We start from the raw sequence: 25,047 nt of genomic DNA on the forward strand, positions 1-25,047 counted from the left end.
AAAAATATTGAAATGCATTATGAATTTTTAATTTCACGTTCAAGTCGTCTTATTTATCTATAATCATCTTTAATGTTTTTAATTTTACTTATATTTTTTATACTTTTAATATATACTTTTAATTTGATGTTTTGTATAAATAATATGCGAAATCGTTAAATAAAATTATTACCGGAAAATATAATTAGCCACTTAAATAATTTTTAGACTTCTTTGTTTTTAAGTAGTGAATATTAGTCCTCGATACTTGGAAAAATGCTCGATGGACAGCGTATAGGTTGGCTTGTCCGAGCGCGGTGCAAACGTGTAGCTCGCTGTGGTGCGCTCGGTTGGCTAAGTGTTAAAATCCAGATTTCCGGAAGGTATAGCATTCGTTAAAACGAGATACTTCGACACGTTATCTTATTAACAGCTTTTGTTATGGCGATAATGTCTGACAGCAAAAATCATATGAGTAACATGTCAGAAACGGATAATTTTCAATTGCCTATAGATGTAAGTTTCTTATTATCTTCCGCATTCGAAGCTGTTATTTGGAAAACATAATTTTTCGTTTAAACGTTACGTCATTTACTTTTTCCTCTTTACATAGTGACTGTTTGTACAAAATAAAAGATTTATGATAACCTAAATAAAAATGTTTATTTTCAAAAAATTTTACTAATAGATTATGTAAAAGATTCACTTTATTTATATACTTTTATATTTGTATATTTGCTTTCTATATTTGTTATACTTCAATTAAGAGATAATGAATATATGATATGATAAGATATCTTTTATTTTTTGAACTTCATGTTTCTTGCTTGATATAATTAAATTTATTGAGTAGATTCATTTTAATTTTAGGCGATTATACACATATTATCATACTTATCTACATCTGATAGGATGGCAGCAGGATTAGTTAATCGAACGTGGCATGAAGCATCTCTTGCTATGAAGTTTTTAGATGAAGTAGAATTAGTACTTGGTCGACCACGTGCAGACAATTTAAATGAAGTGATAGAGCTTTTACAGCATTCTACGAGACCATTTTACAACTTTGTTTTTAGAGAAGTAGAATTAAAGAGGAATATGGCAATTTGGGATCAATATGGACCTCATATGAAAAGTCTAGTACTGGTAAAATTATTTTAACTTATTATTAAGTATTACATTCATGAAATGAGAATATATTTTCCTAATACCATATTTTAATTTTCAGTTATGCTGTGATCTAAGTGAAAAAACATTGGTAGAAATTTTTAAATGCTGCAAGTCTTTGAGAATATTGCGTATTAATGGTTGCAGAGAGTCTCTAATGTCTGGTAGACTTTTAGAAGATGAGAATGACATAAAGGAACTCTCAGAAACATTTAAAAATGTCTATGAACTTAGCCTTGGATATAACCGTTTCTTAAGTGATGCACTTTTTAATAGATTAGTTGCCATTTGTCCAAATTTGGAATCTTTAAGCCTTATGGGCTGTCAGATGACCTTTCATTATGGACTGTATAGAAAATTTTACCCTGATTTTAACGGCTTACCATATGCTTCAAAATCAACGCTGACTTTTATAAATGCATTAGACTACTTTGGACAACAAGCTTATAAACTGAAGCATTTGAATTTTAGCTATACTTTGATTGATCCATCTGCTTTAGCTATATTATCAGGTCTACAAAATCTGAGATTAGAGTCTCTAATATTACAAGGATGTGATCAGTTATCTAATGAAAGCATTAGAGGAATGACACAGCATCAGACTTGTTTAAAAGTCCTTGATATTAGCTTTAACGTGCGTATCGCAGATGACAGTTTACTCTGTATTTGCAAAAATTTGACGAAGTTAGAAACACTTAGAATAAAACGATGCCGTGCAGTAACCGATATTGGTATAAAGTATATTCAGTTATTACAACATTTAAAAGAACTCAATATCTCGGAAGACGAACAACTTACCGATGATTCTATTACTCATGGACTTTGCTCTGATTGTAATATAATAGATGACGATAATATGGATCAAAATATTGATGGAAATATCAATTTTGCTCCTCCAGAAAAGAATTGTGTTCAGAGAAGAACAGAAGAAAGGATGAGAAAAGAAAATATGCGAATACTATCAGCAAATGCACTGCGTATTCATGAAGAATCAGTTGAATGCATATCCAAATTTTTTCCTAATTTAAGGCAACTTGAACTTAGCTATTGTTTTAGTGGCGTTACCGATAAAACAATACAGGTATGTATAGATCAATTCATTACCGTTATTTTGTAATTTAATATCATAGGAGATTTATGAAAAGGGTATTATTCATAAGAAAAAGACAAATAATAATCTCTGATAGATTTTATGCTGATTATTTTCCTGAACTTTCAGGAATTACTAAAACTTAAGAGAGTCTCTGTAAATCATAAATTTTTGTACCAGCGATGATGCTCATGCATATAAAAGTAAGTTTATCTTTTATAGATGATATTCAAGGAGCTTGTACATTTGCAAACATTAAATATAAGCCATTGCGATGAGGTCAGTGATGCTGGCTTAACGGGTATGGGTACTGGTAACCACAAATATGTCGAAAAAATACAAGTTGCACATAATCCAGAATTTACAGAATCCAGATTAAGAATCAGTTTACGGTCAAAGGCCGAAGAAGAAATAGTACGCGATGCAGATCGAAAACGAGAAATCATGAAGCTTTGCGAAAACGTATCTAAACCTTTAAATTCGTTTTCCGGATACTCTTTGATCAGGCTTAAATGCCTTCAAGAACTCGATCTTTCTGGGTGCAACAGAATTACTGATGTCAGTTTAAAACACGCATTCGCTTTTCCAGAATTAAAGATCTTAAATTTAAGCAAGTGTCAACAAGTAGGTGTAAATCAATCAAATAGTATATTAAAAACATTTATATTTATAATAAATCATACCTTTTGTTACAGATTACAGACATTGGATTGGATTATTTATCAAAAAATAATCCGGCAATCGAATACTTAAATCTAAACCGCTGTTACAATATATCAGATATTGGTATATCATATCTTGTACAGAGATTGCACAGATTAAAACGACTTCTCATACAGGTATTTTTATAATTAAAAATTAACTTCCTTATTTTTAAACCTTACACTGGTGCCTTTCTTTTATAGGGATGTTCACAACTCACGGATCATACTCTCGACTCTATTAAATTGTATTGCAAAAGTCTACATTACCTAGATACACGTTATTGCCGGGGGATGTCAGCGGCAGGTCTTGAAAGCTTGACACATTTATATGTCGATTGCTATGAGCATACAGATGTTGCTTTGGGAGAAAATGAAATATTACCACCACCCGCTCTGCCTTTACCATCATTATCATCTTTGCCATAGAGACGGTTTCAATATCTTCTTTCGCATTTTAAGGACAGGGTAAGGGAAAACTGAAGTATTATTTTAAAAACTGACTATAAATATATTATGTGATAGAAAGAAAAATTAATAGATTATATTTTTTATTCGAACATTTGCATAAAGATTATGCTTATGTTTGACATTATACGTACGCAAATTTTTAAATATTTTCAAGTATTTGCGTAGAAATTTTTAATTCTGTACATATAATAATATGAAGGAATTTTAGTATATATTATGTCAAATATCTGATAACGATTTTAAAGCTTTTTTAGAGGGATGCATTACAGTCTTAAAAATCGAATAATTTGGATATATTCGGCATATTCATCATTTAATATAAAATCTAATTTAAGCAAATATTGAGTGATAACGCGATTTTAATTAAATGAAATAAATCGGCTAAAATATAATTTAAAGAACATAATTTTTCATTAATTCTTAAATAAATGATGTTATTATTTAAAGTAAGGTTAATTTACGATTTTATAACGAATTTTATTCTGCTTTATGGTACAATTTAATTGGTATTACAGTAAGTATTACAGAAATGATAAAAATAATAATTATGTATAACATTTCATACGCGTTTTAAGGATTCATCACTTTTTCAGATATTCATAGCTCAGCTATCCGAAATTAAAATAACTTAAAAGTTTAGGAATTTTTATATATTAAATCGAGAAATTTAATAAAGATTCTTTTTTTAGACAATAACTAATAAGTAGATAATAGCTGCAATTGAAATGGTGAAAGTATTTTTAAACAAATCATTGTACATAAAATAACTTCATACATATAGTACAAAAACAATGTTAATAATTTCTATACTGAAATTTAAATTGAAATATTTTTGTGAAAATGCTACCATTAAAAAAAATCTATAAAATATAAATACAATTTGTTTATTCGCACATAATGTAAGATTTGCTCCTCAAAAACTTATAGTCTAGATTATATCCTTATCGTTATATAAAAAATAATATTATTCAAGTTGCTTCTTCTAGCAAATTGCTCAGCATATTATTATTTGAACATAATAATGTAATATATATTTCGTTAACGCACCGGAGATTTTCGAGTACTTTTAAATAGTATAAAATTTTTGAAAGTTTTATGAATGATACACACTATTGTACACAATTCATGTATGATATTTATATAAGGATAGATCGTTCGAGTTAGGATATATAATAAGATTATGTAAACAATGATCTAAATTTTATTTAGAAACAAACAAATTTAACATTATTTTTAATAATAGTTAAAAACTTGTCTGTGTCGAATAAAGTAATTTCGATTAAAATTGTGGTTTTCAAAGATATTATAATATTTTTAATCGATCGCCGCTTTTTTAAATATATATATTTATCATGTGATAACGTTAGTTATAGACAGCAGAATAAAGTCAATTTCCTTTTGTGATATAGTAAAAATAAGAGTATAGTTATTGAATTTAGAAAATAGATGTCGGTAAATAAAAATTGCAAGTTTGTTTCTCAATGATTTCCTCCAGACGTTTAGATACATTTTAATTTATCCTTTAATTCTATTGTAAATGGTATCTTTATAATTAACAGCAAAACATACAATTTATGACCAGAAAAGGAGGAATCGTCACCCGTTTTTAACCAACCCTACCTTTTTGTACAAAACTTTAATGTATCACAAAATTGAGTACCTACAAGTAGTGTAGTATCAACTATACTTTTGTACAGGATACATTATTTTGATTTTGTTACACTCTTGTAGTTTGATCTTCCATGAGTAAGTGAATAATCGTTTGGTATAAACATTCTTTAAAGTGTACATACACTTAATAATCAAATGACTAATGACTTTCTATTAGATTAATAGAAAAAAATTAAAAGTTAGCCCATAGAAGATCAATAACAATTTTCTTTGATAAATATTTTGAACAAAAAGGTTTCTTAAATTGTTCACATATTGCATTGTAAATTAATTAACAGACGCTTAATAATTACATAATAAAAGTAATGTTAACACATAGATAAGTAATTTAAATGAGTTAAATCTAAGAAATTATGAAGTGTGTTGAAATATTTGTAAGGTTGAAATATTGTAATATGTAAAGAAAAGTAAACTACATAAATGTATGGTTGACATTTCACTGTATATGGAATTATATAACATATGCTAAGTTTTTTATGAATTTGTAATATATGGTGTTTTTCTTCACAAATGAATATAAAAAAATCTACTTATTACTAAATTAAAATAACATGTTAATCTAACAAAGATTACAGTGTACTATTCTGTTTATATTATTTTCTGATATACACAAACTCAATTTATTTTGTAAAGATTCAACATTAAGATTTCAGTGTTTGGTGAAAGACATTTATTGATTTGAACTATCTACTGCATACAAATATTTGTACGTGTGAATGAACATAATTTTTATTTCAGAATGAAAATAAAAAAAATGTTTTTGATTTATACAACAAAAATATGGATTAATTATTTAGTTAAGTATCTTGATTCCATAAATATTCTAAATAATTACTTAACACCCTACTTACTTATTCACCCTCTATGATCAAATTCATTTACAAAACTAATTAGATATTCTTATCAATGGTATTACTTTCACATAGCCTTTAACACACTCAAAACAAAAATTAGAAAAATAAAATTAAAAGGTAGGATTGAAAAAAGGAAATCTAGAAGATTAACACGTTGACGCCGGCGTGCGCCATCAGCGGATTACACGTGTCTGTCCCGAGGGGCGGCGATGGGTCACACATGTATTTCACAAAATAGGTAGTGAGCCAGCGCTGCCCCACGAAGCAGACAGTAAATCCGGGCGCTGGCGTCAACGTGTTAAATATATGAAAAAGTGTTGATTAAAAGCAAAGAAAAATCTTTTACACAACAAAAAGAGTGATAGTGGAACTAGACACTGAAATCTTAGGTTGTACTATCACCTTTAACTTTGTTTAAACTTTGTTTCAACTTTTTAGGTTTGTTTAAACCTTATACCACAATAAAAGGACATTTACGGAAAAATAGACTGACATTATTAAACAAATTTTATACCTTTAACATGCTCACTTTTTGCATATATATATGTATAAATTTGTATATACATACATCTGTGCACCTTTTAGCGTATATGCCGCACAACATAGAATTAATTCATTTATAATCTAATACTGTGCATTACATACACATGTAAAAAAATTGTTACTCTTCAGGTAATGGACATTTTTAGGAAACATCCTATATTTTTTATCAATGCAGAATCCTGCGTAATTATGTACAAGTCGGTGAAACTGGAAATTACAGCCCTTTGTTGATACATACACGATACGCGCATATTTGTTTTTGCTCTTTTTACGCTATATACTCTTTCAATAATAGTTCGTAGAATACGTTTTTATTTGTTTAGTATCTATCTTCATCAACACGAAGATAAATTGTTCTTTCCGATTTCTAGATTTATATCGTTTGGCTCTTTATCTTGTTTATTTCCTTCTTCAAGAAATTTTAAGCATGAACCACTGTGTGTACCTCTTCAATTCTTTACATCATCCCCTTCATACTAAACTTGTTACAGGGTTTACCATAGCATCATATTCACTAATTAAAACGAAGACATTACCAATAAGGTGATTAAAAATCCAGCAGTCTTTCTCCCAAAGCTAAAATAAAAAAACAATTATATATATTTGTGAATAAGGAAAACGGAAGTCTATAGATGCTAGTAGCAGTCTTAATTCGCGCATTATGGTTAAATGTTCTTCAGTTTTGTTTTCATATCTGAATTTTTTTTCATTCTTTTAATTAAAAATATTCTTCAGCATGCTTGGAAGGACAAAGGTCTCAAAATTAAATACTGCTAATACACAATTTCTTTATGTATACATAGAAATAAGTTATTGAAATATTGATGAACTGAACAATATCAGGCAATACCTTTATTTAAGTGTAACTGAAATATCAATGATCCATCCATAGATTATTCCTATGTTCGTTTTTTAAGAGGTATAGATAATTTGTACTTTGCTTTCGGTTAATTTTAGCCTGATAAAGAATATTTTTTTTTTGTTAAGCTAAATAAATAAAATAATGAAGTGTCCGATTGCTGTAGAATAATTAGCTGCAAACACATGGAACTAATTTTGTTAGTATAAAAAAAACAAAAGGAATTGTATATAATTAATACATGTTTTCATTTTGGAGTACAAACAAATTTTTCACCAAATTTACTGAATACTAAACTAAAATATTCATGTAGTTTCTATGACGCATTTAATATAAATATTTTATTCTTCTATAAAAAAAATAAATATATATATATATATTCGTACTTTTTGATAACCACTAGTAATTTTTTAATAATAACTTGTAGATCAAACAGACGGTTAGGAAGTAAGAAACTTATATATCAGCATATATACAATCACTATAGAATTCAGGTTAATAGAGATGCAAAAATGGATTAAAAGACATTCGCATATTTATTTTAGAAGTATTTGTTTTATATATTTGTATAAACAAGTCAATTATAATCAATTTCATCCATGTATTTGTTAAAACAAAGAAATGTATTATAATCATATTCAATATTTATGAGTCTGTACAAGAAACAAATTGCTTCAAGTATGTATTTTCTAATATAGAAAATAAAGTGTGCTATACTGTATTATATATCATAATAAGTACACATTTGCTGACCATTTCATTTCAAATATCTATTTGTAAGATATTCTTTATTAGTTTTTTCTATAGAATATTGTAACAATAAAATGTTTGTACTTTTACGTAACGAATTCTTTTATAAGTTATTTTATGAGTTACAAGGTTGTCAGAATCTAAGTGTATATTTACACAAACGTAGAAAAAAGAATTGTTTTGTGTACAATGAGTCGACGTTTATAAATAAATACTAATTATCATCTTCAAAAAAAACGTTAAACTCACAGATTCTTTGTATTATAAAAATATAAAATTCTTTAGCTTCTAGCGTTTTTTTTTTTCTTTCTGTACAGTACACCTTGATCTACAAGAACACTGAATATTTCAATATAATTATTTTTTAGATTCAATGTGTATTATATACGATTATTCTTTTTTTTAAGAAGAATGTAGTACAAAAAATACGAATTTCGTATATACTTTTTTCTTTTATTATTTACGTGGATGGAATTCAAGCAAGACAATTCAAATCTTCATAAATAATATGATCATTAGAAATTACAGATGACAGAAATACACAGAAACCTAAATGATGCATTTAATAACATTTGTTTGTCTTATTGTATTTCTGCAATTTCTGTTCGAATTGTTTAAAAAATTATGTATTATGATAATTCTTTAATATAAGATATGCAGGAACTTCAAGTTTGTATTGTACGATCGATAAGAAACGTTAGTCACTATAACGTGCTTCCGTGTCTTTAAAATAAACAAATTATTTTTGATCGAATTATATATATGAAAAAAAGGAAAAGTATTTACACAGATATAAAATATATCGGTAAATGAACAATTTCCTTGTTTGATTTTTGTTTTATATTGTAATAATATATACTATAAATAAAGTACGGCACAACATTAACTCATAAAAAAAATTAATGAAACAATCAAATTTTATAATTGGTTTGTATGCATATATAGCAGCAAATCCAGAGGATTTTATGCGCTCCTGCTGTTTTCACTTATTTATTGTCCTCCATAAACCGATGGGATCATTTGATTGACCACATTTTCCTCAGGTACTATTGTCAATACATTACAAGCTTGTTGCTTATTTGGTCATCAAAATACACCGAGAGCGACAGAGAGAGAGAGAGAGAGAGCATGCTCGTGATGATCCATCGAGAATAAAACATACTGAAACCAAAGCATTGGACGCAACAGATCTGAACCTGCAAAAAAATCTATCCTAAGACAATTTCTTTTTGAAGAAGAGGTTGAACCTCGGAGAAGGACAATCTCGACGGGGAAATTCGCAATTTGTTTCAACGAAGATGCGTTTAGTGACCAACTACTCGATAAACATATATACATTCATTTTTTCTTTTAATATAATTTAGATTCAATATATAATAAAATTCTGTGTATTATTAATTTATGAACAATTATTTTCTGTTACATAGCAATAAAAATGTTTCTTTTTTTTTCTTTGATTGAAATGATCGCTTATTAAATGTAATGAGAAATTATGGAACTTACCATAGGAATGAGACTTTATGATGAAGTGTTCACATCATTTGTTAAGGAATTCAGAAATGAAAATTTGCTATCCTCCAAATCGAGAGAATCCGAGCTATAAAGATTGATTACAGCTGTATCACCACCTGCTGTGTTAGTTGGAGGAGATGTGGCCTCCAAGAAAATGTCATCGTCGAAATCTAAGAAGTTTTGAACAGGATTATATGCCATAAGTTCACCACCACCAGTTCCATTATTATTTTCTGCAACTGTAAGCAAATTAAAAAGTACAAGTTAGTTTAGTTATGTATTCAACTACATCCAAATTATATATTACTAATTGTGCAATTGGAAATTTTACCATTAGCATGATTTTCCTCTTCTTTCTCAGATTGTGGGTTCAATTCTGGATTAACTGGCATACCAAATGACATTGGATCATCTGCTCCAAATAACTGCAAATGTACATTAATTAATAAAGAATAAACTTTTCAGATATTATTTGAATACTTACACCAAGAAGCGTATTTGCATCGATACTATAACCCTCGCATCGTAGAATATCGCGGAGATTGTCCAATTCTGTTTGCATTGTTTCGAGATGATTATCCATTTCCTCCCTATAGAGAATTATTCAAAGTAGATGAAAATGTATAAAAGTACCGAAACTTATCCACACAAACTTAGCCACATTTGATGGATCAAAAAGGAAAACGTTGTAAATCCTTTCAATATTCATCCTGAAACGTACAATCTTTCTATTTGTTTCAATGACTTCACAAGCAAATCAATATTTGTTTTTTTTTGTTTAGCCAAATTTTTGTTTCATTTCTTTAAATTAGAATAGAATAGAATAATAATTGTTCCAAATAAAATAGTCATTGTTTTACAATTATTGCTTGTGCAATCAAGTAATTAAGAAATTCACAAAAACAGAAATTGGTTAGTGTTTTAGTATTCTGTAAAACATTGATAATGTTATAGTGCATGGTCTTTAAAATATTTTGCATAGAAGTTTGGGACGATATATTATTCTATATCAAGATATATTCAAACTAAATTGACCTTTGAAAACCAGGGAATAAAATGCAGCACTAATAGAACAATAATTAAATTACATGATAAACTACTTAAGCAGAGATATCTAATAATCGCAACACCACAATTACCAAATATATATGATTATAAATATATATTATAAATATATATGAGGTAAGTATAGTTTCTTATGTAGCACATTTTAAAAATTTATCTTACAACTTTATTGAGTAAAAAGGAAAATTATTTTGAACAAAATAAATTATACGAGCATAGATTCAATCAATGGAAATTTTGTTTTACATCTAAATCCATATTGATAAAATTTCTTTCATTTAAAATGAAATTCTATATTAAAATCAAGAGAAGCTGAATACTTCTGCTGACTAGAATTAATAACAAAGGAAATTTTCAATAATTTGGAAAATATTTAAAAAATTATACCAAGAAGTCCTTTATTCTTCAGGTTCTATGGAATGTAAAATCTCTAGATCAAAGGCAACCATTTAGAAATTTAGTAAAAAATTACATTATTATTAGTGAAGTGTGATTACTCCAAAACTTCCAAATTGTAATATTAATAAAAATAAATTGGTTGTCTCCCACCTCTGTCTTCTGACTAAAAATTTCTACTATAGATAAGTGAAAAGTGCTGCATTTAGCATTTTTTACTTATGGTCTGTGTTGAACTTACATTGATCCTAACCTGTAAGCAGCATCAGACATGCCCGAGGGAATGATGCAACTCAATGACAAATCTTTTGAATTGCTTGTCCCTGCTCCATTGCAGTTGTCTTTGTCTTGCTTCGAACATTTCTCAGCACCATTCGTATAAGAATTCTTTTTGTTATTCTGTTCAGCGTTATCATTTACTTTGTTAAGTTGATTGAAAGTGGCATTGGTTTTAGAATTGCTATTGTTTTCACTAAACTCGACGTTCTCGGTGCCTTCAACATCCTCGTTGATGATTTCTGGTACTATTAAAATATCTTCGAGTTTTACCAGGGTTGGATTATTCTCTTGAACATCTTCCTCCATATCTGTTGAAGTTACCAAATCAAGCTCACAATTTACATTAGTTACTTTGTTCATATTAGCTGCCATTGCTGCGAGCTTCGGACTACGCATAGTTGACAGAGGTACTGCCTTTGAGGCTGGTTTATCTTTCAGTAAAGCGATCACCGGCGAATCGTCTAATTCAAGCAAATGTGTTTCTTCCCTAAAAAAGTGAGAAAAGCAGTTGCCAATCTTCGTTTTCTTGAGTTTTTAAAATCGTTGCTGTGCCATAATCTGCTTTTAAACACATTCTTGACTACAATTCGGATTGATAGAAGTATTGCAAGAGCATACACAGATGAATTTAAAGCATTATATAAGAACATGCTTCTAAATATACAATGAATTAGTCAGGTTGTAGTACATAGTAATATAGATTTTTATAAAAGAAAACTACATAATGAAGAGGAAAACATAGTATTACAGTATTATAGTGCGTATATGTGAAATATATATGAACAAGAAAGTTAAAGAGCAATTATCATCTTTTAAGAAAAGCGAATATTACTTAACTTTTATGGTATAACAAACTTGGAAAAATACTATGGACATGCTCATTCTTCTATATTTCACTGTGTATATAAACTATTTTTATTATTTAGAAGTAAATATTTAATGGTCAATTCAGCTTGATTCTTTCTATATATAAATGTTTATTATATTGAAAAATTTTATGATTTGAATATCATATAGAATTGTATTTATTATACATAATAGAAATATAAATAAATAATTACGTATATAAATAAATTTTAAAGGAACATATTCATGCACGGAATAAATTTTAATATTAAGTAATATTAATAAGAAGTAATTTTTCATGCACATACACACTATCTAAATTAATGACAAAAATAGAGGAACTTCATGACATATTTAATACCACAACATAGACCAAGATTTATTATCAAATAAACTATAATGAGAATTAATATATCAACAATTGTACTCAGAGGCATAACTAAAATATAGATAAATAAATAATGACATTAATATGAAATGAAGTGGCTAATAAAGAATTGTATAATAAACAATGAAATTAAATAGAAGCAATTCAACCAAGGATTAACAAGACTTCTCCCATAAAAGTAACTAACTACTGAAACAATAGTTTTGAGACTTTAACTTTCTTTGAATGCTTTAATATGTTGAAATTACAATTAATGTAAAATTTAGAAAAAAAGCAACTACTGATAGTTGAAAGACTTGCAGACTAAGAGATCATCTTAAAATCAACTGTTCAAATGAGGAATGCTTTCAAAGAAGAATGTTATCGCAATTTTGCTGAACGTTCATGCAGAAAAATGAAACTAAGCAAAATTGCGATATTATACAAAAATAAGTTCTAGAAGTACAAACACCAGCACCAAATGACGACAAGAGAAAAGTGTTAACCTTGGTTCCTCTCCATCCTCCGTCGATGGGATAAAAATTTTGACCGGCACCTTGTTTTTCCTCCTGGCAATATTTAAATTGCAATGATATGAGTAATAATTGAAAATGAATTATCTTATGAAGTATGACAAAAAAGTCGTTTACACATAAACTACGTTGATCGTGTCCTGAGTAGGCATAATCAGGTTGCAATATACCACGTGCAATTTAATTTTAGTACAAAATATAAAATGAATAAAGCTACTATAGTATGATACGATTTAAAAGATCAAAATTTATGCCCCTGTGTGTTTCATTGAAGTAGAGTATAAATTTTAATTTCATTAAGTTAATCATTTCATACATTCCATGCATGGGAAATAATTGGAATGTGTGTTGTAAAGGAGTATCTTATAACTTATTTTTATCACTTTCCTAATCTCAGAAAAAGACGAACAAAATGAAAATATAAAAATATTTTTTCACAGAGTTACAAACATTAACATTTCTTTGTGTTTATTACACAAAGCTCCATCTTATAATTCCAAAATTGAAAGATTGTACATGATGTGAAAGATTGTGTACACGTCATTTATATCGGTGATCAAATCTATAATTAGAATACTATAGTAAAAATTTTATTTAACTTACTTCTTTTTACCCTTACATCCACGTTTTTTCTTTGTTTCAGTTTCTTGAGAATTAATAAGTTGTATATCATCTGGTAAGTGAACAGAATCATCAACTAAATGAATTGTTTCCATATTGCTGTCTTCCATTATTGATGAGTTATTATGCTCAGGACTTTCAATAGCTGGGTTTGAATGTCCCTCCAACATTCTGAATGAAACGGACAACAATTATTTCACATAATAAAAAAGAAATACATTTATGATATAAGAAGTCACATACTCTGCAACAATATATTCCGAATCTAGATCCGGTTCTGATGAATCGAGTTCGTGAATTACAGGACCCGCCGGTGATGTTTGTGACTGAAAATAAAGATATATATTATATTAAAGAAATAAACTACAAAAATCCTATGAATTCTATAGAGTTACCTTTGATAATTTTGCCTGTTTGTTACGTTGACGGTTAGAATCGTCGATCATTAGTGGGTATCTTCTTTTAACGGAGAGACCACCACTTCTGGAAGGCTGTACCAATGTAACTAAAAAGTGTATAAGTTTATTAACAATTTGTTGTTGTTTAAGGTGCTTCTGTCTAAGCATTGCTAGTTCTCGCCACAGTGCTTCATTTTCTCTTTTCATGGCTCCAAGTCTTGAATCTAAATGTTCTTGACGACCTCTCATACTTCTTACTTCAGTAAGCATTTTGTTCATTAGTTCTGGTTTAATAGGAGTAAGTGCTGGATCTTGTCCTTTATTAGAAGCAATCTAGAAAATTATCACCGAATGTTTGTACAAGTATACAAGTACAATTTATGGATAGTTTATATAAAATATGAAAATACTTACTTTTCTTTTAATATGTTCTACAAGATATGGATGACCTTTACAGAAGAATTGATGTGCAAATTCCATTTCATCCTTATCACATTTTAAACCACCAAATTCTACAGAAACTTTCTTGTGAAAACCATCTGTATACATATTAAATATGAATATATCTACATATATATTTAAATGTTATAGTTTTATATGTTATCACTTACACATATTCAACTGCCTGATAAAACTGGCCATGTTATTGTGTTTGTAATAATGTGGCAATAATTCTCTGGCAAATTGTGCCTGATTTCTAATGAAAAAACTCCTTCCATTCTAAAATAAATAAGTGTATACAATAGTCTCTTTTCTCCTAAGTAACTTCTAATATAATTTTCTCTATGGTAAAGGCATATTGTGTTAGATAACAAGTTCTATGAATATAAATATTAAGATAATTATATAATACATATACTATTCTGTATATATGTCAATGTATAGATATCAAAGTAAAGTAATATTTTTATAAAGATTATGTAAATCGCAAAAAATAAATAATCTAACTGATAAAATTATGTAATGAAAAACAATCATTTGGACAAAATTAAATGAAATCTGTTCCTTTCTTTAATGGAATTTATCATCAATATACATAATAAATATAATCCTATACTTTTTACATTCTTTTTATAAGAAACATATTGGACTATACAAGATGCAGTACATTTAACAAATAATTAATTAATTTTTATAAATGCTAAATGTTAATATTGTTGCCGCATTAATCTCTTAAAAGGTTATTTATTGATATTTGTATAGAATATCTTATTTAATCTCTAAACAATGAAAACTTAAAGTATGTTTTTGGTATCTGGTACAATTTTCACGAAAATAATGTATTTTTTATCGTAATAACAATATATAAATAAAATATTCAAAATATGTATAAAATTAACATTGACTACACATTCCGTTAACAAAAATCATTCCTATTAACGAACTTACACACATGTGTCAATGTTAAAGAAACAATTACAAATATCGTTTAGTTAACGTTTATTTAAATATTACTTTGCGGTTGGTATATTTTGTTAATCCAGGAATGCGCTGCCATTTAAAATTTATACGAATCGTTCGTGAAAGAGAGCCCTCGACATTCGATAAAAAAAATGTATGTTTATTGAAATAATGTAATATACATAATCGACCGAATAAGCACCGAATAAATTACAGCGATGTTGGGTGCATGCGAAATATAGGTTGTGTACGTAAAAATGTACACTGCGGAGGTCAACGTTTAGCTTACGTTTAATTTGCTTGGTCGCGCGACGTTATCATTACGAATGAATAATAGTTGCCGTGAAAAAACATATCGACCGATGCGTTAGAATTTCATACATCTGCTGTACATAAAAATTAAAGGATTATAAACGAATAACAAAATAAAAGTACTTACAGGTGACCAACAAATAAGGTCGTCCGTATCAGAGTCTTCGACCAACTTCCAAAGTTTGGCAAGGAACGCTGGTACACTTGTACCTAATTCCGGGATTGTATGCATTTCTGCAATCTGTAACAATTTCTCCAGTTTTTGATCTTAATCTTTCACAAAAAAAATCTTCACATCTCACGACAATGGCTGACCGCTGACGATGTTATTCTACTAGTAGTAGTTACAGATGGGGAGAAAGGGGGAAATATTTTAATGCAGGGACATGTCCGCTTTTCATTTAAGATTATAACGCCACATATTGGTAATGTTTGTTAAATACTATTGGCCGTTTCTGTTGGAGCCTAGATTTAGCTATTGAGTAAGCTTGAAATATGATAAGCTGGTTTTTATTAAAAACATATTTTTAAGATAATTTGTAAACACTGCTAAATGCCATTCATAAAAGCGTGAAAGATAAAAATAAAAGATAATTTTTTAATGCAAGCAGAGATAAGTAGGCCGATGGCTTACTAATGAAATTCACCTAAAAGTCCATGAATTACCGCATCCAGCGACTGACAATTATTAAACTTATAAATTTATTTGAATAAAACAATCTTATTTTGCAAATGAACAAAGCGTTTAATCATTTAAAATCCTTCCAATATGTACAATCCTTAAATCATTTCCAATTACTATAAGTCCAAAGTGATTTTTCTGTAATCAATTCCCAAAAAGACAATTCATTTCTGATATTTAATAAAAGCTTTAAAGCATTTTTATGTTTTTTAGCCCCCTAGCTTTCGCTTATCTCCGCGCTGCACTAATACGAATGAACATTTGCCCTCTCGTGTATACGTTAAGTTTCTCCTGCCAAGAGCACCGGAGAAGAAATGTATGTACAGTTCGGACGTTTGTCATTAGAATCTCTTATTTTTAGTGCGCATTTTTAGCTGACTTTTTAAACATTGTATCAGTGATCTCTTTACTCATCTCTGATGTAAACGTAGGAAATAAATTCAAAATAAGAAATTTGTCTATCTTCTATCTTTAATGTAATATTTGGAGAGAATTAAGTATATATTAAGGTAGGTAAATATTAAAACACAAAATCATTTTTTAAATATTCATATTCACTTTTACATAAAAATTATTAATACTGTTGTATGTTTGTACATATCTTCTGATATGTAGTTTTGTAATACTTTTCACAATACACATAAAAAATTTACACAGATTACAATTTTATCATAAATGATTCTTTTTGTAACTTAATTCACACTACAACAATTCAAAAACTGTTGGATGATGCAAATAGGATATTTTCAAAATCATGATACAATCGGAAAGAAGATGACCCTGATGATGTGACTTGGGATGTGAATTAAGTGAATTAGGGGTAAGAATAAGCTGTGCTTGGAATACTGGATAGATGTTGGATATATCATAGTATATAGATTACATACTTAAATAATATGGAAAGTGGGATAGAAATGTAGTAGTATGTAGATTATGAGGTATTAGGTATAAAAAGCAGTGTTATTTATTGCGGGATATATTATACAAGATGTGGGATGTGAGATACAGGACCTAGAAATCTATACTTTCAACTTACTTTTACGTAAAGAATCATCTTCTTCCTGATTGTACCATGATTTCAAGAACATTCTGTATATGTATAGCACACTGTGACACATACTGATAAACTAATGTAACTACAAAAGAAAATCACACACAAGCTTTTGATTAACTGATTAATCACATTAATATAAAATTATAATAACTTAGTAACAAAAATTCAACTAGTAATATACAGGGTGCTCAGATTTTCTCTGCAAAACTTTACCTGCATAGTCTATAGGCAAGAATAAGAAAAAAATGTTATGTAAACATAGGTTCTTAAATGCTTTATTAAGCAGTTATAACAAAATTATGAAATGACAACAGAGTGCTTTCGTTTTCAAGTTCAATCATTATTCCATTTTTATTTTAATTCCATTTAAATTCCATTTTAAATATGTTGTCTATTATTATGTACGCAGAAATGGCATCTATGGAAAATGGAGTCTACTATAGTAGAATTTCTTGGTCATTTTGCTTAACTACAGCAAATACATCATAAATTCTTTGCATTAACTCCTAACACATACTAATTTGTGTTTATAATAAACTTTATAATAAACGTTAATAATAAACTTTTTCGTTCACAATTTCTCACAAGTAAAGATCTATTGATGTGATACCTAATGATCTTGGGGACTAAGGAATTAATTCTCCTTGGCTTACCCATCATTGAAGGTAGTGGTCATTTAACCTTTGCCATACTGGTTAATCAACTCACTGATCTTAGCAAGTAAATATTATAATATGTGTAAACATTTGTGTAATATCAGACAGATATCGGCAATATGTTCTTATACTGTGTCATAGAAATGGTCTGTTATCATTTCGTATTTTTGTCATAACTTTTTAATAAAGCATTTAAGAGCCTATATTCATACATCATTCTTTTTCTTAATTTTGATTGTAGAATATGCTGACAAAGTTTTGCGGCAGAAAACTGGCTCATGATGTATACAGAAAACAAAGATATAGTTTTTGCAGCACTTATGCAATTGTAACATCATAAAGTAACCAGTTTATAAACTTGAACAGAATAAACATTAATCTTAAAATATAAAACATTTTTAAAATAATCATAAGAATTAATTGTTGATTTATCCAACTTTAACATAATGTAAATAGAAACATGAGCATTAGTTAAATTATCTAGGTATTTAGAGTGTATTATCTGACTATTCTATTTAAAATCTCTACCCTGTATAGAATTTTCGATAAGAAATGCATGAGAATTTGTAAAATAAGGTTAAAATTACATGTTCATAAATACTAAATATTTTGGAAGATATTAATGGCACTTTGCACGATCAGATGACTATTTGCACTACACTTTCTATTATAACTGATTCTAGAAAATTAGAATACATTTACCTATAAAAAATCTTCTGTAGATGTTACTGTAGCTTCTATAAGCAGGCCAAAATCTAACTCAGCTAGACTAGCTGTAAAATATAATTAATTTATAACTGAAATAAGATTTGTGGGATCTAATATCTAATTCGTACCTTTTGCTGTAAGAAGATCAAGAAATGTGTCCAATGGAGATAAACGATCTGCTGAAGGAAATGCTGCTAAACCTGTATATAATTTATTTAATAAAAAGATAGCTGGAAATATTTGAGTTTTTGTTAATTATGTATCCTTACCATTATGATGATTTCTATATTGCAATGTTCTACCTCGGTTTTGGCATATCTCACCAGATAAAATATTTGCAGCGTGTTCACGAGCTCTGAACATAAAGCTTACAGGATGTAACCATTGATTTAAAAGTCTTTTCGCTCGTGATCTTGGTAATAAAGACAATAAAGTTAATTTACGAATGGCATTTTCTTTTGTATCACTAATATCTGTAAGAGATATTAAATGAAAATTACAGAAATATTAAAAATTAAAATAAAAATAAATTTTTTATTAAAGAATATACCAGCCATAATAATTTTGCTGACATCGACTTGTAATTCGAATACTGATCGTTGTACATATTGTAAAAACATCGAATATTTTAGGGTTCTATATCCAAGATAAGTAAAAAACGATGTGAATCCTTGTGGTGCTGGGAATGCTATACTTTCTATTGCGCGCCTATAGCGCTCCAATAATACGAACAATAACCATCGTCTTATTTCGTCTAATTGATCGCTAAAATGATATCTTAATTTAAATTTTGTTGCAATATATGATAATTATTCACGAATGATTTACTTACACAAGAATAAAACCACGCTCTTGTTCAATTCGTGGATCGACGCTAGCCGCTCGACATAACATTTGACAAAGAGCCCGCGATGTTTCTAATTGCGCAGCCACATGTCTAGTTGCCATTGCGTGGACATGTAATGGAGTACACGATCCCTTAAGATGCGTTATGGATGTCTGAGTACCATGTTTTAATAAATACATGGATAATTCTCGTAAATTTACAGATACAATATGTTCCTGCTTAGAAGCAGTACAACTTTCTGTTTCATTAAATAGCAAACCTGAGTCCATGAGTTTATTACTACGACCACTTGATAAATCTCCAAGCGACACTGTAGCCACAACTAATCTGCAATATCATTTATACAAATTAATTTCTATCAAAAATATTGTGCTACTACAAATATAAGAGAATTGCTGAAATTAAAATATAAATTTATTTAAAGAGATATACAAGTTATCCATAAACATTCATGTAATTAAATGGGTTAAACAAAGACTTATTTAAAATGTTACCCTCCACTTGGAGACATTGGTGTACTGGATCTGGATAATGCTTCAGGTTGATAACATGCTAAAGAAACTAATAATTTTTCTGCAATTTTACTCGGCTTAAATCTTGTTTTATCTCCGTTATTTTTACTAAGTTGATCCCACAGTCGAGTCCACAAGTCACTGCGGTAAGGAATCAACCTTTGTTGCGGTGATAGTAACATTACAGATGTATTCCATAGTTTTTCATGACTCAATGTTATACTTAAGTCGTTCACTTTAATCTCAAAACTTATGTACTCTTCCATAGTCGTAACAGGCAACAAAGCCAATAAAGGTATAGCATCTGCTAACAAATTTTTTTGTACTAAAGCATATGAACCACCAATGAGAATTTCTTGCATGTACCGTACAATTTCCAATGATCTAGGTTTCTCTGCAATCGCACATACTAATTCTGAAATAATATCCAGATCATTTCTATGACAAAGAAAGTAGTGCAATATACCCAAGCGTACTTCTATCGAATTTTCTTTACGAAATACTTCAGTAAGGAAGTCGGATGAGATTGTTAATTGTACTAAATCCAGTGTTGGTAAGTCTATTGTTAATATGTTCATATTAAATTGAGATGTACTGCTTCCTTCTAGGGAAGCTGTATCATATTTTTTTTTGCTTCCTTTGGTATTAGTTTCTAATTCAAGCAATGGTACCAAATAAGAAGAACGAGATGGAAGGGAAATTAAAGGACCACATAATATGTGGCAACATGGTTCATGATTTGTTCCAATTTCGAGAACATGAGTAAATAGACCTGGTACAAGAACAATCATGTGATGATGTTCATATATTGCGAATGTCGGTCGTATAAGTTTAGCATGAGACCATGGTATGCCTGGTATAACACAATGAATCACACAGCTGCGATGAAGAAGTGTTACAGAATATGCAAAGTGCACTGTATTAGATTCATTCAATGAATTAAGTACATGCTGCTGTGGTTTTACTGGACGATATAAGTAATGATGGCAAACACAGACCATACCTTTAGGGTCAGAAACTACAATAAGATCTAAAGAACAATCGTGAACCCTTAAAGGTATAACATCATCCTCATATGTCCCACAGTTGGAAGAACTTGATAATTGAGGTAAATTTAGTGGTATATTTAGCTGGGGACGAAAAATTAATTGTTTGAAATATGCGGAAATTATTATTAAACTGCAATTGGTTACTTACCACTGTTTCATGTGGCAATTCATCATGAAATTGAAGACCACTAAGTGTTGGATTAGTTCTTTCTGTTTTATTTTCTTTCTCCTCTTCATCTTCAGAAACTAAACTTATTGGAATTTTTTTATGGTGTATATGATATAAAACCTGATTTACCATGTCCCATTGAGCCCAAATAAATGCTTTAACTAATGGTTCAGATTTTAATTCTTGTATTGAATAAACATCTGATACAGACGTATCAAAGATTACAGTGTATATTATAATACCTATACCATTAAACGATTAAATTTAGTAATTCTTAACAAATATAAGTGTAATCTATATATTACACAATCCTTACATTCTTGATGAATTAATAACAAAAATTTATCCCATTGTCCATGTTCTTTTTCTTTATATAAAAATTGAATTCTCACTTGTTTAGATTTCTTTGCATCCAAATTGTGTATATTTACTTCTTGTCCTTTTAATTCAACAATAAATGCTTCATACATTTCAATTTCAGTTGGTATGCTCTGATCTTTGTCTTCTGTAGACTCTGAATTTACTTTTGTCTCTACAGGAACTTTTTGTTTTGTTATATATCCAAAAACAGTACGACTTTGACTTATTGTTGCTTGTACAATATTTAATACCTCTGTGAATTGGTGCAATACCTGCATGATGTTCCATTTTATTTACACTATATATATTTTATACAAAAAGGCTTCTTAATATTCTAAAAGTATTCTTAATATTGTATATAGATTAACATACCTGTAGCTTATCATTAATCCGGTCGTAGTGGCCTACAACTGTATATGATATGTTTACATTGTCCTTTACAGTTTCCTCTGTCCATCCAACTAATAAGGAACCATCCTTCTCTTGACCCAGTAATTTCCATTGTTCGGCTAAAAATCAAATTTTCATTTTATAGACACATTTTATTTTGTGTTATATATGCTGTTAGATGTAACAAACATCTACATTATAACCTGCAACCTTAGTCTTATACACAATTTCTCTAAAATCTTATAAATAAAATAGTTGCATCATTATTTAAAAATTATATATTGTCACAATTACCTGAATGTGCTTTTTCCGACAGAAGTAAACATAATTTTGCTGCAAGGTTTTCTACCATATCTATCTATAAGTCTTCTCTAATGTATAATACTGTATAATATTTTAATTTAAAAAAAACGATCAATAGTTTTCAATTTGATGAGTAGCGTAGATCGTATGTGTATTTTGACATTATCTAATATATCGTCTGCTACTGTTATGGCTACCATACATATATCGATTTGACGTTGATAGTGAATCTGAATCACCGTCTGAATTGTATTAAATTTTTGTTAGCGCCACCTTTGTTACGAAAATTCCCATTAAATAATTCAGTATAGACAAGCTAAATAGATAAAAATATTTTTATATTTTTTAGATACTGATAACAAGATATCGTTTATAAGACACGTCAACAGTAATACGTATAGTTCGAGATGTAAGTAAAAATAATTGCCTAGAATGAATCATATATAACGTTAATTCAATTCTTAATGATTAGTCATTACAGAGAACCGCAGAGGTATTAAGGCAACAGTTTTTCTTCAGAAGAGATCAGTGTGCGTAATCAGTATAGTAGGTATACGCCTCCCGTCTTATCCGCCAAAGAATTGGAAGTGTATTTCTTTGTGTAACGATTGCAAAAATAGATTTGTTAAAAATGGTCACCGGACGAGCGCTTCATTTTGTATTTAAAATACCAGATAGAAAAATAACCTGCAGATTTTACCGGGAAATTCTTGGGATGAAGGTTAGTAGTTTAATAATTCGAATTGATGTCTGGATTTACGGAAGTTCTTCTTTTACAGGTGTTACGGCACGAGGAATTTGCCGAAGGTTGTGAAGCGGCTTGCAATGGGTACGCAATTAACTTTAGTCACGTATACACTTGTTGTATTTACTCTTTGTCTAATATATTATCATCAATCATAATATATTATATAGTAATTTTGTGCGAATTGTTATGATGAAATATCTTACATTTACTATGTAGACCATATGGGAATAGATGGAGCAAAACCATGATAGGATATGGAACCGAAGATACTCATTTTGTTATAGAGTTAACTTATAATTATGGGATCAAAGAATACAAAATGGGAAATGATTTTGGTGGGATAACAATCCGGTCTAGGGAAGTACTTCAAAGAGCACGATCAGGTGGATGGCCAGTGCAAGAAGAAAATGGAAAGTTTGTTTTACAAGCACCTGGTGGTTACAAGTATTATGTTATTGATGAACCACAACCTCTAGATAAAGGTATTAATATAGAACTATTTTAATCGTAATATATACATATATTTCTTAGATTACATCTAAGTAAAAGACTATTTCTCCAACAGATCCTGTAGAAAAATTAACTTTGTCCAGTTCAAACCTTGAAAAAACTACTGCTTATTGGAAAGATATTCTAGACTTGAAAGTATTTGATCAAACTGAAAACAGCGTATTATTAGGATACAGTGAAGATCAGGCAAAAATTGAATTTAAAGATATTGGTAATGATCTCATAATGTTGTGTAATACTTTGATAATACAGATTGCTGTAATGATTAAGCATATCTTGCTTGATTAGGTACTGAAATTGATCATGCTGCAGCTTATGGACGCATAGCATTCTCAGTTCCTCATGCAGAACAACCAGAAATTCAAAAGAGAATAAAAGATAATAAACATAAGATATTGACTGATTTAATCACTTTAGATACTCCAGGAAAAGCTTCTGTAAGAGTTATTATCCTTGCTGACCCAGTAAGTGCATTTAAAATACTTTATTTTTAAATAAAATACACGCACAGTAATAATTGTGATTATTTTTAGGATGGTCATGAAATTTGCTTTGTGGATGATGAAGCATTTCGCCAATTATCAGTTCCAGATTATCCTAGTGAAGCAATTTTGGATAGATATATTAAAAAAGAAGGATAAACAATTAAGATAATCCTTTGAAGCTATTGAAGCTATATCTTTTATAAAAGGACAATATTTTATCTCAGTATTTCTATAAATTTGAGAGACTGTGTTAATACCACTTCAATATTTTGGAAAAAATATGTTATATAACAGAGACAATGCACTGGTTTTCACGCTGCATATAGCTCTTGCCTTGCAGAGCCATGTAAAAACGATTCTACTCATATCCATTTAACTCTTACACTCTACAACTTTACATAGTATAAGTTACTAAGACTCTGTAGTTTTGTACATATTTTTCTAATTTTGAATACTATATGCGGTGAAGGGTCCGACTCTGAATAAAAGAGTAGTTTGTTCAATCCGTGGCGGGGAAAAAGTTCGTCGTCTCTACATGTAATATAACTATCAACATGAATTGTTTTCTAACACAAAACTTTTTTATTAGTATATTGTTACATTACTAAGTTTAAAGTACAAAAGAGTTTACAAAGCTTGTTTTATAATTTAATGTTTCTATAAAAAATATGTATTTTCTGGTGGAGGTTGTTAATGAGATCAAATAAAAACTTGTTAAGAAATGTCGTTCTCACTATCAGAGATGTCCATATCTCTCTG

At 29.0% G+C, this 25,047-nt stretch overlaps 4 protein-coding genes across 17 annotated transcripts; 2 read left to right on the forward strand and 2 right to left on the reverse strand.

The window, feature by feature from the left end:
* The first annotated feature begins 156 nt into the window (after positions 1-156).
* On the forward strand, positions 157-9,266 carry LOC122571344 (F-box/LRR-repeat protein 20-like). 3 transcript variants are annotated; one of them, XM_043734966.1, is made up of 7 exons: positions 157-495; positions 850-1,125; positions 1,208-2,227; positions 2,459-2,860; positions 2,932-3,075; positions 3,142-3,405; positions 9,129-9,266. In XM_043734966.1, the coding sequence occupies exons 1-6, from the start codon at positions 421-423 to the stop codon at positions 3,364-3,366; spliced, it is 2,142 nt and encodes a 713-aa protein (XP_043590901.1). In that variant the 5' UTR covers positions 157-420; the 3' UTR covers positions 3,367-3,405; positions 9,129-9,266. The 3 variants fall into 3 exon arrangements, with proteins under 3 accessions (XP_043590901.1, XP_043590902.1, XP_043590900.1); XM_043734967.1 differs by lacking the exon at positions 9,129-9,266 and having other exon boundaries at positions 891-1,125; positions 3,142-5,044; XM_043734965.1 differs by lacking the exon at positions 9,129-9,266 and having other exon boundaries at positions 158-495; positions 3,142-5,044.
* Positions 3,865-16,163, reverse strand: LOC122571347 (heat shock factor protein). Of its 9 annotated transcripts, none has more exons than XR_006318032.1 (13): positions 15,943-16,160; positions 14,714-14,822; positions 14,517-14,641; positions 14,100-14,435; positions 13,948-14,030; positions 13,687-13,875; positions 13,057-13,119; positions 11,300-11,824; positions 10,082-10,187; positions 9,929-10,022; positions 9,589-9,836; positions 7,327-7,434; positions 3,865-7,052 (listed from the first exon to the last, which is right to left on the reverse strand). XR_006318032.1 is itself a non-coding variant. In XM_043734979.1 (12 exons), exons 1-11 carry the CDS (start codon positions 16,045-16,047, stop codon positions 9,604-9,606), a joined length of 1,956 nt encoding a protein of 651 aa, XP_043590914.1. In that variant the 5' UTR covers positions 16,048-16,160; the 3' UTR covers positions 3,865-7,052; positions 9,589-9,603. The 9 variants fall into 9 exon arrangements, 5 of the variants coding, with proteins under 5 accessions (XP_043590914.1, XP_043590912.1, XP_043590915.1 ...); XR_006318031.1 differs by having other exon boundaries at positions 7,327-7,510; XM_043734979.1 differs by lacking the exon at positions 7,327-7,434 and having other exon boundaries at positions 11,312-11,824.
* Positions 16,164-17,030: 867 nt separating this feature from the next.
* On the reverse strand, positions 17,031-22,677 carry LOC122571342 (protein pigeon). Of its 3 annotated transcripts, XM_043734962.1 has the most exons (11): positions 22,537-22,677; positions 22,225-22,361; positions 21,809-22,124; positions 21,472-21,734; positions 20,257-21,404; positions 19,748-20,089; positions 19,466-19,680; positions 19,185-19,388; positions 19,044-19,115; positions 18,910-18,980; positions 17,031-17,633 (listed from the first exon to the last, which is right to left on the reverse strand). In XM_043734962.1, exons 1-10 carry the CDS (start codon positions 22,592-22,594, stop codon positions 18,910-18,912), a joined length of 2,826 nt encoding a protein of 941 aa, XP_043590897.1. In that variant the 5' UTR covers positions 22,595-22,677; the 3' UTR covers positions 17,031-17,633. The 3 variants fall into 3 exon arrangements, with proteins under 3 accessions (XP_043590897.1, XP_043590898.1, XP_043590899.1); XM_043734963.1 differs by lacking the exon at positions 22,537-22,677 and having other exon boundaries at positions 17,031-18,980; positions 21,809-22,150; positions 22,225-22,363; XM_043734964.1 differs by lacking the exons at positions 17,031-17,633; positions 18,910-18,980; positions 19,044-19,115 and having other exon boundaries at positions 19,319-19,388; positions 19,470-19,680.
* A 135-nt stretch (positions 22,678-22,812) lies between these two features.
* LOC122571355 (glyoxalase domain-containing protein 4) lies at positions 22,813-25,010 on the forward strand. 2 transcript variants are annotated; one of them, XM_043734991.1, is made up of 7 exons: positions 22,813-22,954; positions 23,018-23,266; positions 23,325-23,374; positions 23,510-23,775; positions 23,859-24,014; positions 24,092-24,267; positions 24,337-25,010. In XM_043734991.1, exons 2-7 carry the CDS (start codon positions 23,177-23,179, stop codon positions 24,442-24,444), a joined length of 846 nt encoding a protein of 281 aa, XP_043590926.1. In that variant the 5' UTR covers positions 22,813-22,954; positions 23,018-23,176; the 3' UTR covers positions 24,445-25,010. The 2 variants fall into 2 exon arrangements, with proteins under 2 accessions (XP_043590926.1, XP_043590927.1); XM_043734992.1 differs by having other exon boundaries at positions 23,027-23,266.
* The last annotated feature ends 37 nt before the right edge of the window (positions 25,011-25,047 follow it).

The sequence above is a fragment of the Bombus pyrosoma genome, linkage group LG10 (genome assembly GCF_014825855.1).
Source record: "Bombus pyrosoma isolate SC7728 linkage group LG10, ASM1482585v1, whole genome shotgun sequence".
In the NCBI taxonomy this organism is placed as follows: Eukaryota; Metazoa; Arthropoda; class Insecta; order Hymenoptera; family Apidae; genus Bombus; species Bombus pyrosoma.

Excerpts from the sequence above, each read along its gene's own strand:
- LOC122571344 (XM_043734966.1), top strand. The coding sequence starts at position 421 with ATGGCGATAATGTCTGACAGCAAAAATCATATGAGTAACATGTCAGAA. Across the intron at positions 496-849 it reads ATTTTCAATTGCCTATAGAT|GCGATTATACACATATTATC; the intron begins GTAAGTTTCTTA and ends TTTTAATTTTAG. Across the intron at positions 3,076-3,141 it reads TAAAACGACTTCTCATACAG|GGATGTTCACAACTCACGGA; the intron begins GTATTTTTATAA and ends TTTCTTTTATAG.
- LOC122571342 (XM_043734962.1), bottom strand. The coding sequence starts at position 22,594 with ATGGTAGAAAACCTTGCAGCAAAATTATGTTTACTTCTGTCGGAAAAA. Across the intron at positions 19,681-19,747 it reads GAGCGTGGTTTTATTCTTGT|CGATCAATTAGACGAAATAA; the intron begins GTAAGTAAATCA and ends ATATCATTTTAG. Across the intron at positions 18,981-19,043 it reads TGATCTTCTTACAGCAAAAG|CTAGTCTAGCTGAGTTAGAT; the intron begins GTACGAATTAGA and ends TATATTTTACAG.
- LOC122571355 (XM_043734991.1), top strand. The coding sequence starts at position 23,177 with ATGGTCACCGGACGAGCGCTTCATTTTGTATTTAAAATACCAGATAGA. Across the intron at positions 23,776-23,858 it reads ACCACAACCTCTAGATAAAG|ATCCTGTAGAAAAATTAACT; the intron begins GTATTAATATAG and ends TTTCTCCAACAG. Across the intron at positions 24,015-24,091 it reads AATTGAATTTAAAGATATTG|GTACTGAAATTGATCATGCT; the intron begins GTAATGATCTCA and ends TTGCTTGATTAG.
- LOC122571347 (XM_043734977.1), bottom strand. The coding sequence starts at position 16,047 with ATGCATACAATCCCGGAATTAGGTACAAGTGTACCAGCGTTCCTTGCC. Across the intron at positions 14,436-14,516 it reads TAGAACATATTAAAAGAAAA|ATTGCTTCTAATAAAGGACA; the intron begins GTAAGTATTTTC and ends ATAATTTTCTAG. Across the intron at positions 11,825-13,056 it reads GAGGATGGAGAGGAACCAAG|GGAAGAAACACATTTGCTTG; the intron begins GTTAACACTTTT and ends TCACTTTTTTAG.